Source organism: Octopus bimaculoides, chromosome 25 (genome assembly GCF_046866305.1).
Source record: "Octopus bimaculoides isolate indiv1 chromosome 25, ASM4686630v1, whole genome shotgun sequence".
NCBI lineage: Eukaryota > Metazoa > Mollusca > Cephalopoda > Octopoda > Octopodidae > Octopus > Octopus bimaculoides.
Window position 1 is genome coordinate 34,938,881 of NC_142952.1, and position 17,500 is coordinate 34,956,380.

At 35.7% G+C, this 17,500-nt stretch overlaps 1 protein-coding gene across 2 annotated transcripts in view; it reads right to left on the bottom strand.

Moving 5' to 3' along the window:
• Positions 1–17,500, bottom strand: part of LOC106867589 (periostin) — a 1,103,508-nt gene that overhangs the window by 185,473 nt on the left and 900,535 nt on the right. For both annotated transcript variants that reach the window (XM_089342140.1, XM_089342139.1), the window contains one exon: positions 16,804–16,951. In XM_089342140.1, coding sequence (XP_089198266.1) covers positions 16,804–16,951 — 148 coding nt within the window. The remainder of the gene's footprint in view (positions 1–16,803; positions 16,952–17,500) is intronic.

A 17,500-nucleotide genomic window follows, 5' to 3' on the forward strand; every position in this document is an offset into this window, starting at 1 on the left:
GTGTAGTTGTATATGAATGGCTGTCTCTAAGTGCACGTATTTAACACATTTATTTGTAGCAAGAGTGATTAGAGTATCTTCCGTGAATAATAATTTCTGTGCAGCATCCATCTTTCTATCCTTTCCCCCACTCCCCACCCACACAATGCACATTTATTCACACATTCTATAAACGATCATTTAACCCCTGCCTCGCTCCCCCGTTTCTTTCATTTAGTGCTTGTCTCCAGATAAAAATCTAGTATTTTTTTCTCCCCTTTCATCTGGCCCCTCTCCTGCCCTCAAAATTTCACCTTACCTCCTACCGATTCTCTTTCTCTTTTCTCTTCCTATCTTACTTTAAATCTGACAAATTTATTTCTGTATTTCTGCAACCCTTTGTCTCATTAACTGCTTTCTACCACATTGCCGGAACACTAGCTTCTTTCTACCAGACCGGCTCTTCATAACTTGAACTTAGTACAACCCGTTAATTAGCAGATACGCGGGAAATTCATTACACGAGATAGCAACACAGTCCTAACGTTCACACACACACACACACACATACCGAAATCATTTTCGATTCAATCGAAGTGAATTCCTGTCATACCGTTCTAATATTTCTTTCTGCTGCCAAACACGAAGACATAATTAAATGCAAAGTAATAGATTTATGCTCACATTCATGCATACGTACATATATACATACATATATACATACATAAATACATAAGCGTGCGTATCCGTCCATTTTCATCTTCATGACAGGGTTGTATATATTTTTATATCTATTTATACATTTTTTGGTATATATATATATATATATATATATATATATATATATATGTATGTATATATATAATACGTGCTTATTTAATAGCTTCTCATACATTTATAAATACTGATCAATAGTTTCCCGCCAATTTGTTCTCAGTAGGCACTTAAGTTTTAAAAGATGTATGTACATGCATGTACATACGTATGTGTGTGTATATGTGTGTGTATGTGTATATATATATATATATATATATATATATACATACCTATACGTATATATATACATACATACCTATATGTGTATATACATAAATACATATTTATACATGAATTTCTAGAATTTCTTAATGCGTCGCCTGAGGATCGGAAACGTGAAAACTTGGCTCCGAAATATTACACACCCAGCTTTGAATAAATAATAATGTTATGGCCTATCGTTTTGATTACTTCGATTTCCTTAATTGTGTTTACACCAGAGTGAGACAATCAATTCCCTGTTGTTCCATTTGATTTATTCTATAACTTTTTTTTTTCAGCATTAGACTACAACCATACTGGAGTATCGTCTTGAAGGGTATTAATCGAACATATAACCCCTTTGACTTTTCGCTCATGGTTCTATTTTAATGTTTGCCCTATTTGCCCAACAGCGGATGTTACCAGTGACTTAAACAACTCAACTGGCAAGTGGGGTGGAAAATGGGGGATAATTCGCACGCATATAGTGGCCCGGCGATGAGGGTGTTGCCCCCATGATAAAAAGATCGTAGTTTCGGTTCCCAGAGCGGCAGCGAGTTGTATTCCTGAGCAAAACACTTCATTTCCCGACGCTCCAATCCACTCAACTGTAACTGAGCACTCTGTGATGGTCTAACGTCCCGCCCAAGAGGTAATGTCGCCCGCCTGCCTCACCAGCAGGGTGGCATCAATCGAAAGGAACTACAATAATATTTGGAAGTTCATTGTGACCAGCTGTGTATTAAAGGATATCTTTCTCTGATCTATCTATCTATCTATCTATTTATATGAGATAAAGATCCCCTTCGGTCACAGATGACTATGGAATTGCATGGGGACGTAAACACATCAACACCGGTTGTCAAGCGTTGATAGACACACACACACACACAAACACACCCACGTGACCCTAAATTTGCGGTTCAGTAAATGAGACTGATAGAATAAGTACTAGGATTAAAAAATAAATCCCGGGGTCGAATTGTCCGACTAAAACATTCTTCAATGCGGTGCTCCAGCATGACAGAGGGTCAAATGACTGAAAGGAGTAAAAGAATAAGGGAATATATATATATAATCTTACTACCTGCGCATGCTCACATGCGTGATTTTAGCAGCCATTGTTGACGATGTTATGCACATCCATGTGGAGAGCTTGGTCAGACATTTTGGTGAAAACTGACCGCTGCCCATACGTGTAAGTCTCCCATCGTCATGTGACCAATGTTCATTCAAGGAAAAGGTCACCGACTTCGGCCGATACAGCTTGGTACCAGGATACATTGAACTGGGGAGATCTCGCGAGTTTTCATGTTCAATCATCAAAGGTCTTGGATTGGTACACTTTTAAACGACCGCGAAAAGATAAAACATGAAGTTGACCTCGGTGGGATTTGAACTCGGAGCGTGAAGTCTCGGAATGAATTCATACACGGTATTTTACTGAGCAGTCTAACGCATCTGCCAATTCGCCGCTTTCATGCCAGGCCATAAAATCGTATCCCTAACTCAGTACTCACAACGGCGACACGATATCCTAGCGAAGTGACATCGTCCGTGTTATGTTCTCGTATCAGCTGACTGTGTGATATTATCGTGTACGAGAGATATCAGTCATGAGTTATCGGCTATTTGGGATATGATATAGCTTTGTAATCGGAAGGAGAGACCATTAATTCGCTGATACCATTTATTATGTCATGGCGATCGGTGTTAGCTTGATTTATATACGAGATGATATCTCGATGGATCTCATTCACACACACGCATGCGTACAAACTCGACTGCCTTGGCATATATCACGTATTTACACACACACACACACACACACACACACACACACACACACACACACACACACACACACACACACACAAATATATTTCCTTATCTCACTCGTACACTCGCTTCTTTAGTCGCTCTGTTTCGGTAGATGCTTCCCTCTTTTTCTCTGCTTAGAGTTCTGTATCTATTTCAAGCATGCAGTTATTTTCTTAGTCTCTCTCTCTCTCTCTCTCTCTCTCTCTCTCTCTCTCTCTCCGTGTCTGTCCATCACCCTCACTCTCTCTCTACCTCACGTTTCTCAATACCCCCTCATACCATCTCATTGTTCTATACATCCAAACATCTCCCCTTCTACATCATATTATCTCATCCCTTTAACCGTAATCCTTCACATTTCGAATCCCTTTAGGCTTCCTGTAATTTACGTTTTTCATATTCTCTTCTCCTCCTCCTCCTCCCCATCTTCTCCCTCTCTGCATTCTTCTACTTCTTCACCTCATCTCTATCACTACCTCTCTATATGTATATCCCCTTGTGTTATACGTATATTTACGTGTGCGTATCCTGTATATATCTAAATGTGTATATGCATGAATGGCTGTTATACATGCATACATACACACACACACACACGCATATATATATATACATGTATTTGTATATATTTAGGTACGTATATATCTACTAATACATATGTGTGTGTTTGTGTGTGTGTGTGTGTAAATAACTATCTTTGTCTATATATATACGTGTATGTTGTTATATATATGTATATATATATATATATATATATATATATATATATATATATATATAGAAATGCATGAATATACATCATACGTAAATATGTTTATGTACATGTGTGTATATATTTACGTATGTATGTATATAGATATATATATATACACACACACGTATATATATATGTGTGTGTATGTATATATGTATGTACATATACATATATATATATATATAAGTGTGTGTGTGAATACCTATACACATTTTAATTAGATCACTCGCAACATATCGAACACGTCTGTGACATTGATATCACTATATCAATATAATACGGCATTACGTATACCACAAGATATAATTTAATATTTACCCCTTTCCCAGAGAAGTTGAGCACTATATAATGTTAATCAATTTGTAGTTAATCTGCGAGGGGGTTTTGTCAGTATCCGGATAATACATTTATTTGTATATATTCCTCGTTCCATTTTTTCTCTAGCGATTCTCTTTAGTTCATAAAAAACACATAACACGGTGTTATTATATGTTAGATATCTAAAGTTATTACATTCCTCCCCCGTTCGCTACTGATGACTGTTTGTGTAACACCTGAGTCTTTGAGACCTGAATGTGTGGCTGTCGTCTCATATAGACTTCTATTTTATTACCTGAATGCATTCGTTATGTTGTTTCACGTTTGAATCCATTTACTATGCGTAACCACGTACATACATTCACACGCATCTATCTATCTACCTACCTATCTATCTATATATCTATCTATCTATCTATCTATCTATCTATTTATTTATGTATCTATCTATCTATCTATCTAACTATTTATTTATGCATCTATCTATCTATCTATTTATTTATGTATCTATCTATCTATCTATCTATTTATGTATCTATCTATCTATTTATGTATCTATCTATCTATCTATGTATCTATCTATCTATCTATTTATGTATCTATCTATCTATCTATTTATGTATCTATCTATCTATCTATCTATTTATGTATCTATCTATCTATCTATTTATGTATCTATCTATCTATCTATCTATTTATGTATCTATCTATCTATCTATCTATCTTTCTGTCTTTCTGTCTGTCTGTCTATCTATCTATCTATCTGTCTATCTGTCTGTCTGTCTACGTAAATAACTAGGTATGTATACACATTTAAAATAAATATATATGTGCGTCTGTGTGTATATATGTATATATGTAGGAATGTATATATATATACAGCTCTCCTCCCCTTCTCTCTCTCTCTCTCTCTCTCTCTCTCTATATATATATATATATATATATATATATGAATTAAGAATATATTAAGCAAAATGTAAACAAATTGAAACGCGTGGGATAATTTCATTTTGCTCGACCATGAGGATGATGATGATGACCGTGATGCTGATGATTGTGATGATGATGGTGATTTTTTCTAAAACTCTCTAGTAAACGCTTGCCCACATCGATACATCGATATCTCAAAGAGACTTCTCAGTCATAATAACCTGGTCATTAGTTTTAACATCGGCTTACACTGATCCTCCGTTTTAAAATTATAAGGTATTAATTTAGTAAAATCTAGCTTCCATTTCTAGCAGGTCGAGAAACTATGTAGAAGTTCTTTCCTTCGTTGGTGATGATAAAATCCTCCTACACACCCTCCCCCTTCTCTCTCTCTGTCTCCCCATCTCTTTCTCTCTATCTCTCTCCTCTCTCATAAATATATATCTTTATGTGTGTGCTTGAATATAGATGTGTGGTTATGCCTATCCATATATGCGTATATATCTGTGGGTGTGTGTACATGTATAAGTGCCATTGTTTATGTATATGCATTACGGAGCTCGATCTACAGACAACTACACATACACGAAATGCACATAAATAAAGATAGCCAGAAGCCAAACGACGTAGAATTGTATCGTTGACCAATGGAAAAGCATGAACAATATCTCACATATTGATATACAACTTGATATATTGCTATTATCATTGCGACTGGAAATATATAACAACTAGTATTGTTATAAACGATAGCACTAGATGAAATATTTAATTGATACGCGAGTGTGCGCGCCTGGATAAATATACGTATGTATATATATATATATATATATATATATATATATATATATATATATATATATTCACATCAACACACGAGTATGTAGATATTTCTAGAATAAATATGATGTCTCTGTTTGCAATAATATGTTCGATACATCTATCTGTCTATCGATATCAATCACTTTTCGCATCTTGCATTGGCTGCAATGTACGTACGTACGTACAATGTGTGTGTGTGTGTGTGTGTGTGTGTGTATGAATATATATCAGTATGTGTACGTCTATCTATGTGTACGTCTATCTATGTGTGTGTATATATATATATATATATATATATATATATATGCGTATGTGCAGATTTATTTAGATACACACACACACGGACACACATTAATGCGCAGATACATATTATCAGTGTGTTTGTATGAGTACATATATATAAATGTAATTACATATATGTGCATTCGTACTTATAGATATATATACATACACACATACATTACACAGAAAGACATATACACACGTTTGTGTGTGGAGGGGTGAGTGGGTGTATGTATAGATGTAAAAACATATATGTACACACACACCTATATACATATATATTTGTGTATATGTGTGAGTATATATGTATCTGAGTGTTTGTATAAACATGTGTGTGTGCATATATATATATTTGTGTGTATATAAATGTGTGTGTGTGTGTGAATGTATGTATAGGGATAAGTAAGTATATATCTTCGATGCTACATTTAATATCGTATATAAGAAGACAGCAGCAATATCATCGATCATGTGGTTACTGTTGTGTTTTGTTGTTGTTGTTATTGGTGTGAACTGTTTCTTTTTCGTTTTGTTTGATATCGGGATGATATCCAAATTGGATATTGTGAAATGGTTATATGGAAATTGAATGTTTCGATATGATCAAACACACATAAACATTAGCATACAACCATACACCCGCACATTTACAAATACGTACGGTTTATGTTTCTATGTTTATATATATATATATATATATATATATATATATACATATATATATATACGTGTATGTGTGTAAGTGATTGTGTTTAGAAGTGTGGGTATGAGTGCATATATATATATATATATATATATATATATATATATATATATATATATATGTATATACCCGTAAATATATTCTTATACGTATATGCATATGTGTATAAATACATACTTAAACATATATTTGTATGCATATACCTAATATACACCCGCGTATTTGTGTGTGTATTTATATATGTGCGTCTGTGTCAATTCATATTTATTCGTATAATTGTTTATATTGTGTGTGTATATATGCATATCAATATATATGTGTAAATATTGATATATATATATATGTGTGTGTGTGTGTGTATATGCGTACACACACACATCCATATATTTTATTAAAGTGAAGTGAATTATATATGGTTTCATACTTCCATTCAAAAGTACATATCTACTTGTGTACATCCATACCTATGCACCCGCACCAAATTGTCTTCACCTGAGCCAACGTCAGTAACAGGTCAGTAATTACCACCAACAACACTATCATCATCATCATCAGACACTGAGCAACATAGGCACACTTTGTGATTCTCTTCGTCGGTGTAATAAGGTGACACTGCTTCAAGACATGCGCCTGCACCGTCACATGCATTTTCACTCCCATTCGATCTCATAACCAATCATTTGAAAAGATACGGGGCAGTCTTAAACATATCCCTGTCTCCCGATCGGCAAGATGCATCACTTCTATGATACAAGGGAAACAATGCTTATATTTCCTTTCGGGACATCCTCTCTCTAAGAGAGGTATCCGGAGAGCTGGAAGGACCACTGATTGTAAGGCAGCTTTTAGCTTTTGTTACAGCATGATTCCAGAACCTACTTAAAACTCAGACTACGTCTGCTCCGAGAATCGGCGGATGACTTATTCAGCGAATCTTCTGCGATGATCCACAATCCACAGCAAGATGAGCTGCAACGGATTACACTATCCCAAAGTGTGTATGCATGTGATTAGGCACTACCTGTGAAATTGTAATCCCACACAAACTCCGACGGTGAACGCGTTGGTCGGAGTCGGCTCAACCCACCCCTTGGGAATGCCGCATCATGTACAAGTAAGTAGTATATACCTATAAATCTTACTCCTCAAAGAACTTTTGTTACGTGAGCGTTTACACGTGTCCGTATTTTACCGCAAGAACTAATTCCGATCCATCGATCAACGTAGTCTTTCATATCCTTTAGTGTAACCTTTGTATTACACCTTCCCATTTACTGTACAAGTTTCTGGAACAGCTATTTCTGCTCGTCCTTCCTTTTGAATATTTCGAAAATAATTTCGTAATATGTGTCGGCTGTCAAAGGATTTGCTGTTCCACATACTGCCTAGGGCTACAAGTGATTGCTCTTTCAGTAACATGAGAAAAGACGAATTGACTATTAAGATGCAGATATCAATTCTTTCCATTTTATTTTATCCTAAATCGATGAAGCACTGTTGTAAGGATGCACTCTCCCTTGTAACGCTGCTATGCCAGAGACGCTATTTCCCTACTGGATTGTCTATATGACGAGCGTTGTGTGCGATGTATCTTCAGCTAAAGACGAATAGCCGGAAGTGCTTCTCTCGCCATCAGTTCGAACATAATATTTATTCCTTCATTAGGGAAATGCATGTTATATATATATATACTATTGCCACTAGTTTTATCATCTCATTTCTGGTCAACTAAATCATTATCTGCTTCTGTAGAATAAATGTATTATTCTGAAGAATAGAATATGTTCTATTTTCATCTCTATTATCTGTAAAATATGCTAGTTTCTTAAGTGTTTTGTGGGCGGAATCGTCTTTAAAAGCTGTAGACATTCAGTTTGTTTATGTGATGAAATGAAAAGTATTTTCATTCGGAGGTTAAAAGAATCATTTGTCTAAAATGGTAAGAATTAATGCAAAATATTGACTTTCTTCCAATGTTTTTAGAATTCATGCATTCATAAAGTCGTTTCCCACATACTTTCACGACGTATGTTTGTGTATGTACTTACACATAGGTTGATATATATATATATATATATATATATATATATATATATATATATATATTTATATATATATACTTATAGGCATGTATGTATATATATATATATATATATATCTGTATATGTATATACTTACATAGAGGTAAATATATATATACATATATACTTACATATAGGTATATATATATATATATATATATATATATATACTTACATATATGTACTAACATATAGGTATATATATATGTTTACATATATATGTGTGTGTGTACTTTATATATAAATACACACACACACACATACACTTGGTGATGTGTAGGTGTGCACACATACAAAGATATATATATACACAAATACATATATATACACACGTGCAAAGGAAGAAGAGAGAGAGACACACACAGAGAAATGAAGGGAAAAATAAGAATTGTCTAAAAGAAAATAAAAGCATCAGAAATGCATGCTTCGAAATCTAATACACTTCTGCATCTAAATAACAATATAATGGTTTTGAAATGTTGACAGAGAAATCGTTCGCTTATCTAGTATGTCACGTGATTATGTGAGGGATATGATATTGAAACCTTATTGCCTGAACCTATACCTAACCCATGTTAAACTGGGAACTTCCGAAAAAAAAAAAAAAAACCAATCCTTTTGGTCAGTTGCCAATAACGTCTCGTATGATGATGATGATGATGATGATAATGTTGACATTGATAGTGGTGGTAGGAGGGGTGACTGGGTTTGCTAAAAGGAAAGTTGTGGAGAAAATGATGTAAGTGAACTTGGAGCTTTCTGTTTGTTTCTGTGTATGTATATATTTGTGTGTGATCGTGAATATGTCTGTTTGTGCGTCTGTATACACACTCTCTCATATATATATATATATATATATATATATATATATATATATATATATCATGTTTCTATGCAATTATAAATTATACATATACATATGCAGCTATTTTTGTTTTATATATATATAAATATATATATATATATATAAATATATATATAATTATATAAATAATTCTATAAATATATAAATATATATATAAATATATATATATATATATATATATATATATATATATATATATATATGTGTGTGTTTGTATGTACTTTTAAGCGTGTGTAAGGGAAGTGATGTATGTGCGTGCGCGCGTGCGTGACGGAAAGAAAAAGACAAAATTGTGATGGAGCAATTTCAATATTCATCACGCCACCCGACTGACTGCATCAGATCAGACCAACGGTGAAGTAACCATATTGGGAAAGAATGGGAAACACTGGTGTTTAGTATGTGTGTGTGTGTGTGTGTGTGTGTAAATTCATATACATATATTATTATACACACACCCATTCGTGAGTATGTGTAAGTGTTCCTCTTGTTTATCTCAGTTTCTACCTTTTATCCACCACCGTGACTATGTTACCTTCTGCATACCTGACTATCTATCTATCTATCTATCTATCCTACTAACCACCTGTCAATCCCTCCTCTCTCTCTTTCTATATATATATATATATATATATATATATATATATATATATATCAGTATGTGCCTGCCTTCCTGTGTAGCGCTATATTTAAGCATCTATCTGTTTAACCAAGTCTGTCTGCCTGTTCGTCTGTCTCTCGCTCACGATCAGTCCGTCCCCAAGACAATTGAAGTGCGCTGGGTTATCTCCCTTATAATTGATTGGACTTGTCAACTTTTTCCTCCATTAACTCTCAAGGTTGATTTCCCAGGAGGGTACTAATTTTTCCTGTGCCTCCCCCCGTTTTATTTTCCTGTCCTCCTGCCACAATCTTTTTCTCTAACCATCTTCTCATTCACTCACACAAACACACAAATGATACGCCCTCATACTAACACTCACTCACTGGCGCCTGTCACTCACTCTCAACATCTCTCTCTATCTATCACTTGCTATCACTTCCCCCTCTCTCTCTCTCTTGATAGTACTATCGCTCTAATCTCAACGCTAGCACATTCTATTACATCTAACTTTGCGCGATACCACACTTGCAAGTCCGTTGTCAATGTACAAATATGTAAATATGGTTATGTATGTACGTACGTATGCGTGCGTGAATATATCTATCTATACACACACACACGTGTGTGTTTGTGTCCACACATAATACATATATTAAAATTATATTACATTATCTTTGCAGCTATAATTCGTCTGTTATCGTTGCGTGTATACCTCTTATAATTTTTATCTACTTCACATACATGCACGCACTGAGCTTATCTACACACACACACACACACACACACACACACACACACACACACAGAGGTCTTATCTGCTATGTGGTTCACCGATTTCTGCGTTCGTATCTCATGTAAGTCAGCTTTGCTTTTCGTCCTTTCGAGGGATCGATAAATAAAGTACTAATCTGTAACTTAGCAGCTTGCCTAAGAGATCGATGGAATAAATACCAGGCTTTAAAAAACAAAAAAATTCTTTACTGCCGTGCCCCAGTATGGCCGTAGGTAAAAAATTGAGAATCTGGAATCGAAATCTCTTCCTATTCCTCTCCATCCCTCGCCTCTGTCTCTTTCTCTTTGCTCTATCACTCCCTCTCTATCACACTCTTCTCTCTCCCTCCATTTTTTACCGTTCCTCTTTGTCACTCTCTCTCTCTTATCTCACACTCTCTCTCTATTATCTCACTCTCTTTATCTCTCTATTTCTAGTTGATATCAGTAATTCAGTGGTGCAGCCTTACCCCATAGCTCCATCTTGATTCTGCCTGAGAATTCCACGTGCGCGCGGAATACTCAGCCACTTACAGGTTTAATTTTACGAGTAGTAATTCAGTTGTTAAAAACAACAACAACAAAAGCCTGAATGCTCATCGTCGCGGCTGACGGAGGAGCCGTCAATCAGCCGTCATTGAAGAGACCGATGATCAAGGCCATCCCACCTGTGGCCATTCCCTCAATTTTTCCTATATTTAAGGAACGCTGAAGCACACATTATCGAATGTTTGGCTTGAGATTTGGTTGCTAATTTTAGCAGGTCGAACAACCGCTTGGAGGCTCCAACGATGGATCCTGCTATTATTATTATTATTATTATTATTATTATTATTATTATTATGGCAGAATCATTAGTGCGTTGGGAAAACTGTAAAGCGGCATTTGAACGTAAAATCGGAAGAAATGCCACGGAAGTCGACTTTGGCTTTCATTATTGCAGGGTCAACCTAATCTACTTGTAACTATTATTGTTATTATTATTAAGGCGGCGAGCAGAATCGTTAGCGCGCTGGACGAAATGTTTAGCAGCATTTCGCTCGTCGCTGTGTTCTGAGTTCAAATTCTGCCGAAGTCGACTTTTGCCTTTCATCCTTTCGGCGTCGATAAACCAAGCACCAGTGAAACACTGCGGTCGATGTAATCGATTAACTCCTTACCCAAATGTCAGGCCTTGTGGAAAAATTTGATACCATTCTTCTTCTAATTATAATATTGAGTGAGAGAGCAGCGCATTCCATCAAAGTGACATTGGGATACAAATATACGAGGCGCAGTATACCCGTCATGACTATCCGTCTGATAAGGCTACACCAGGCCATGCTTCACAACCATATGTGCGTGACATGGTGATTTCATATCAAGGTAAACAACGCATGACCTTGCAGGCGGGGCCCATTTAGAATTTTCTTCAGGTCGAGTGGTCCATCTCGCTCAAAACGGTCCCTGAATAAGGTTTGTTTTAAGGATGTTGAACGAACCACCCATATTTCCAGAGGTGAATTCTCCAAACCTCAAAGAATTCCTCTCAACACATGGCTATGATGCTCCCTCACTATTTCTGCTCGTGATCAGAGATGTACATATCGTCAGCCACCAAGGGACATGCTCAACTGGTTATGGCCAAACAACTGACAAGTAAATCTGTGGTATTGAGCAGAATATTTGCTGTGGCCTATCTTTTTATACCATGACAAAACAATATACATGATAACACTTCCAATCAATTAAGATCAGAAGCCATGAAAGCCACTGCATGGATCTGCATCGAGGAATTTAGCATTATTATTATTATTATTATTATTATTAATTATAATTGTATAGCTCATGAGTGACACGGTCAAGGAGACATGTTGTTCGGGTCATTCTATCTAAATGCCATTTTGAAATTTCTTGCAGACATTGTACAGTCCAGCCCTCTTTGACTAATGTCTCCTTCTGAAACGCAGTATGGTGTACTTCATGGAACATTCGACTGCCTACTGCAACCGTCACAAATACTATACTAATACCTCTACAACCAATACCAACAACAGCAACAACAGCAACAACGACACCAGCGCTGATACTATTACAATAGGTACTACCACCACCACTAGTACTAATACTGCATACCTGCCACCATCAGTATCACACTGCTACCACCAAAACTACAACCAGGACTACCCAAAACAAGATAAGCACCACCCCTACCACTACTATTGCTATTTCTCCTGCTGTTATTACTGCTGTGGCCACTACTACTACTGCTACTATTATTGCTGCTACTATCATACTACTACCACTACTAACACCAACATTCCCGTTATTACTCCTCCTCCTCCTGCTACTACTACTACTACTACTACCACCACCGTCACAAACATTGCTACATCCACCGCCCTCAACACCATCTCCGCGTTCCGCAAATTTCCCTACTTCCTCCACTTCTCCCTCTTCTTCATCCTCCTCCTACTACTACTACGCTGTTTTCCTCCTCCTCTCTCACTCCCCCCCCTTTCCTCTCCCCTCTTCCTCTTCAGTCACCTTAATCATCTCTTCTCAGACGTTTTGATCATTAATCAACACACACACTGACATTAGCTTCATCAATAAGACAATCACTAACTTAATCAGTTGATCAAATGATCTACGCCGGGATTAATTACGCCGCCACCGCCACAACCACCACCACCACCACCACCAAAACCACCACCACCACCGCCAACACGTCTACTCGTACATCCGCCTGATAAACACACAAAACCGACAAAATGTAGACATACGCTCACATACATAAAAAGTGTACATGTAGAAATATACGCATAAGTGTGTATTTACATTTATGTACATATATTTATATGCATATAAGTATCATATGTGCACCTGTATGTATATATATGTGCGTGTGTGCGTGTGTGAGTGTACGTATATATATATATATATATACATACGTACGCATATATATATGTATGCAAATATACGCATATATATATATATATATATATATATATATATATATATATATATATATATATATATATACGTGTGTGAGTGTATGTGTTTAATTATATTAAAATATAATTATGTATCGATGTGTGTTATTAAATCTGAGGATTCAAAAATCGTTTTTAATTCCCTCTCCATGAAACATATTAGAAATTGTAAATTTCCAAATAAAATATTGTGAATAGAATTATAGGCTTTCACCGTACACTGACTGTAGGAAATCATTTAACATTAGGTCATCGAAACCCCACGTAACGGAGCAAAATGGGCATTAGTATGTGAAAGAGTGGGGTTTATATGGCATTATATTAAAGTATTTTCGATAGTCAATATACGCTGAAGGCTTAAAATTCTATTTACTAAATTTCAATCGCCTCCGCACATTAATTCATGCAAAATTCGCATATATATATATATAGGAGAATTTACGAAAAAAAAAACAACGGACAGGTGGTGTAAACAACAAATATATGTATTAGTATAACGCTCGGGAATAGAGAAAGTCTTTAACGTTTCGAGCCTACGCTATATATATATATATATATATATATATATATATATATATATATATATATGTATGACGTTGACGTTAATAGGTGTGTGCTATAAGTGCTCGGTTTGGTTTGCCACTATATCTCTTCCGGTTTCGACGGCAACTGAAAAAAGGTGGTGTCGAAACTGCTTATCAAGGATGGCTAGAAGTGGTTCATCTTTGAGAGGGTAGATATATATTCTTTTCTACTTTAGGCACAGGGCCCGAAATTTTTGGGGAGGGTGCCAGTCGATTATCTTGACCCCAGTACGCAACTGGTACTTAATTTATCGACCCCGAAGGGATGAAAGGCAAAGTTCGTCCTAAACTGAAACAGATGTAAGCAAATATGTTGGAGTTTTGCAGTTAATAAACTATATTAATGCTACATCTCCATTTTCTGAATATATATATATATATATATATATATACGATAGGCTACTCTTAATCTCTGTCTACCAAATCGCCTCACAAGGCTTTGTGGACCAGAGGCTATAGTAGAAGTCACATGCCCGAGGTATCACGTAGTGCAACTGAACACGGAGCCATGTGGGTCAGAAGCAAACTTTTTACCACACAGCCACTAGCACGCCTTATCTATCTATCTATCTATCTATCTATCTATCTATCTATCTACCTATCTCCGTCTTTACTGAAAGATATGACTGTATACATGACACACCAATATATTCTGCCAAGTCCTGTGCCATTCTCAGCATCATAACATCAGCATAGCAACACCACCATCATCACCAGTACAATGAACTCCACCACTTGACGTGGCCCCAAGTCGTGCTCCAGTCGTGCCGGTTCAGGTTTTGCTGCTTAGGAAAATACTGGCTGGGTACGGTTGAAAAGCCTTTGGTCAAAATTCTTGCATGACCATTATTATGACACCCAAGAGACAATCACTACCGTTGCCAATAATAAAGAAATCAATACCTACTCCACCGCATCATCAACTTTGCAAACACGACCAGCGGAAGCACTGCAGTCGAAACTATTATTGACCACAACTGTCACCACTACAGCAATCGAATACTTCGAACCGCTGCCGCCACCACTGATGAATAGCAAACTACTTACTGCCTCCATCGCCACCATACCACTACCACTGCAACCAACACCACAACATTAATACCGTTATCTACTTAGTGCTCCTGTTTGCCAGAGAAGCGTCGCGAACAATCAAATTAATTTATATAACACATAATATATATATATATATATATATATATATATATGAGAGAGAAGCGTATGTATATAAATCTTTATGTATACTATGAATATATGTATTTATATGTATATTCGTTACTATATACGGATATTAAAACTTCATATATATGTGTGCATGTATATATATATATATATATATATATATATATATATATATATATATATATACGTACATGTATAGTAATATCTGTAATTATGCAAACATTTTTGAAATATTTGTTATCCTATACAAATACAAATTAATAGATATATATCTGTAAATATGTACAGCTTCAAACATGGATTGAGTGTTTAGTTTTAACCAAAAAATATACACACTGTTAAATGTATATACTTCCTGCTTCACATGTAATAGATGTGTATATAAATATGCAAATTTAACTTGGCGTTTATTTGAGCAGATATGAATTGGTGTATATTATATTGCATAAGTTACTAGGCAAATAGATTTGCGAGGCGATAATTGTGTGCATATATATATATATATATATATATATATATATATATATATATATATATATATATATATATATTCACACACACGATAACTTCGTTTATGGTGATTTTGTTGTTTATATTATACTATACATAAATATTGCGTGATTGTTCTTCACCAGAATCCTTATAATGGCTAGGGTAACACTTATCCTAGAGTTTCTTTCTTTCTTTCTCTCTCTCTCTCATATATATATATATATATATATATATATATGTGTGTGTGTGTGTGTGTGTGTGTGTGTGCGGGTGTATGTGTAGCTGTGTGGTCAGAAGCTTACTTCCCAACTACATGGTTCCGGGTTCAGTGCCGCTGCGTGGCACCTAAGGCAAGTGTCGTGTCTACTATAGCCTCGGCCCGAATAAACCCTTGTGAGTGGATATATTAGACGGAAAATGAAAGAAGCCCGTCGTATATATATATATAAACCCTTACATATTCTTTTATTCCTTTACTTGTTTCGGTATTTATACACAGTACAGTACTGTTTCTGCTTCGCGGATTTTCACCTATTGTGGCGGGTTTTGGAACGTATCACCCGCGAGGTTGTTGCGTTCTAAATAATTACAAGGCACAGGTAAGAAAATCACTGAAAGTAACTTACCTAAGATCATCAAATCTTGATATTTCTTCGTATATGTTCCGTGTTGGCAGGTAGAGTAAGTTGTCAATGATATGCAGAAGCCCGTTCACACACCAAATATCGGAAACTATTACCCGGGCTGTAATATGGCCACCTTTGACGTAAATTGCTGCAAAAAAAAAAAAAGAAATAAGAAAATATGTTAAAGAATCGAGTTATTATATATATATATATCAATCCTGTCAAAGAAGTCACTTAATCGATGTAAATAATTGCAAGGAATACACGGGCGCATGCGACGTACAGACACGCGCATAATACACCTTAATAAACAAAAACAAAACAAAAACGAATGTTTCCAGATTGACAGGGATGCTCCAAACGGAAGTGAATAGAAATTCTTCTCTGTTTAACAATACAGAATAAGACACCATTGATTGTGCTTTGGGACCCGTCAATTGATATTGGGTTAGATGCAGAAGGATCGTATTTTCTTAGTGTTGTGGAAATTCGATACTAGAATCAAGCTACGTGGTCTACAGATTCAAGAGAAATGACACCTAATTTTGTTTCATGTTAAGAGCTCCATTAGTGGTCATTGAAAGTCCTAAAAGAAATAGAGAGTTCTGCTTCACGAGAACCAGCCTACGTGATCAGTAAAAATGTTAAAATTAATAGCCAATTCTACTTCATATGTTGAGTCTGGAAATCTAATTAT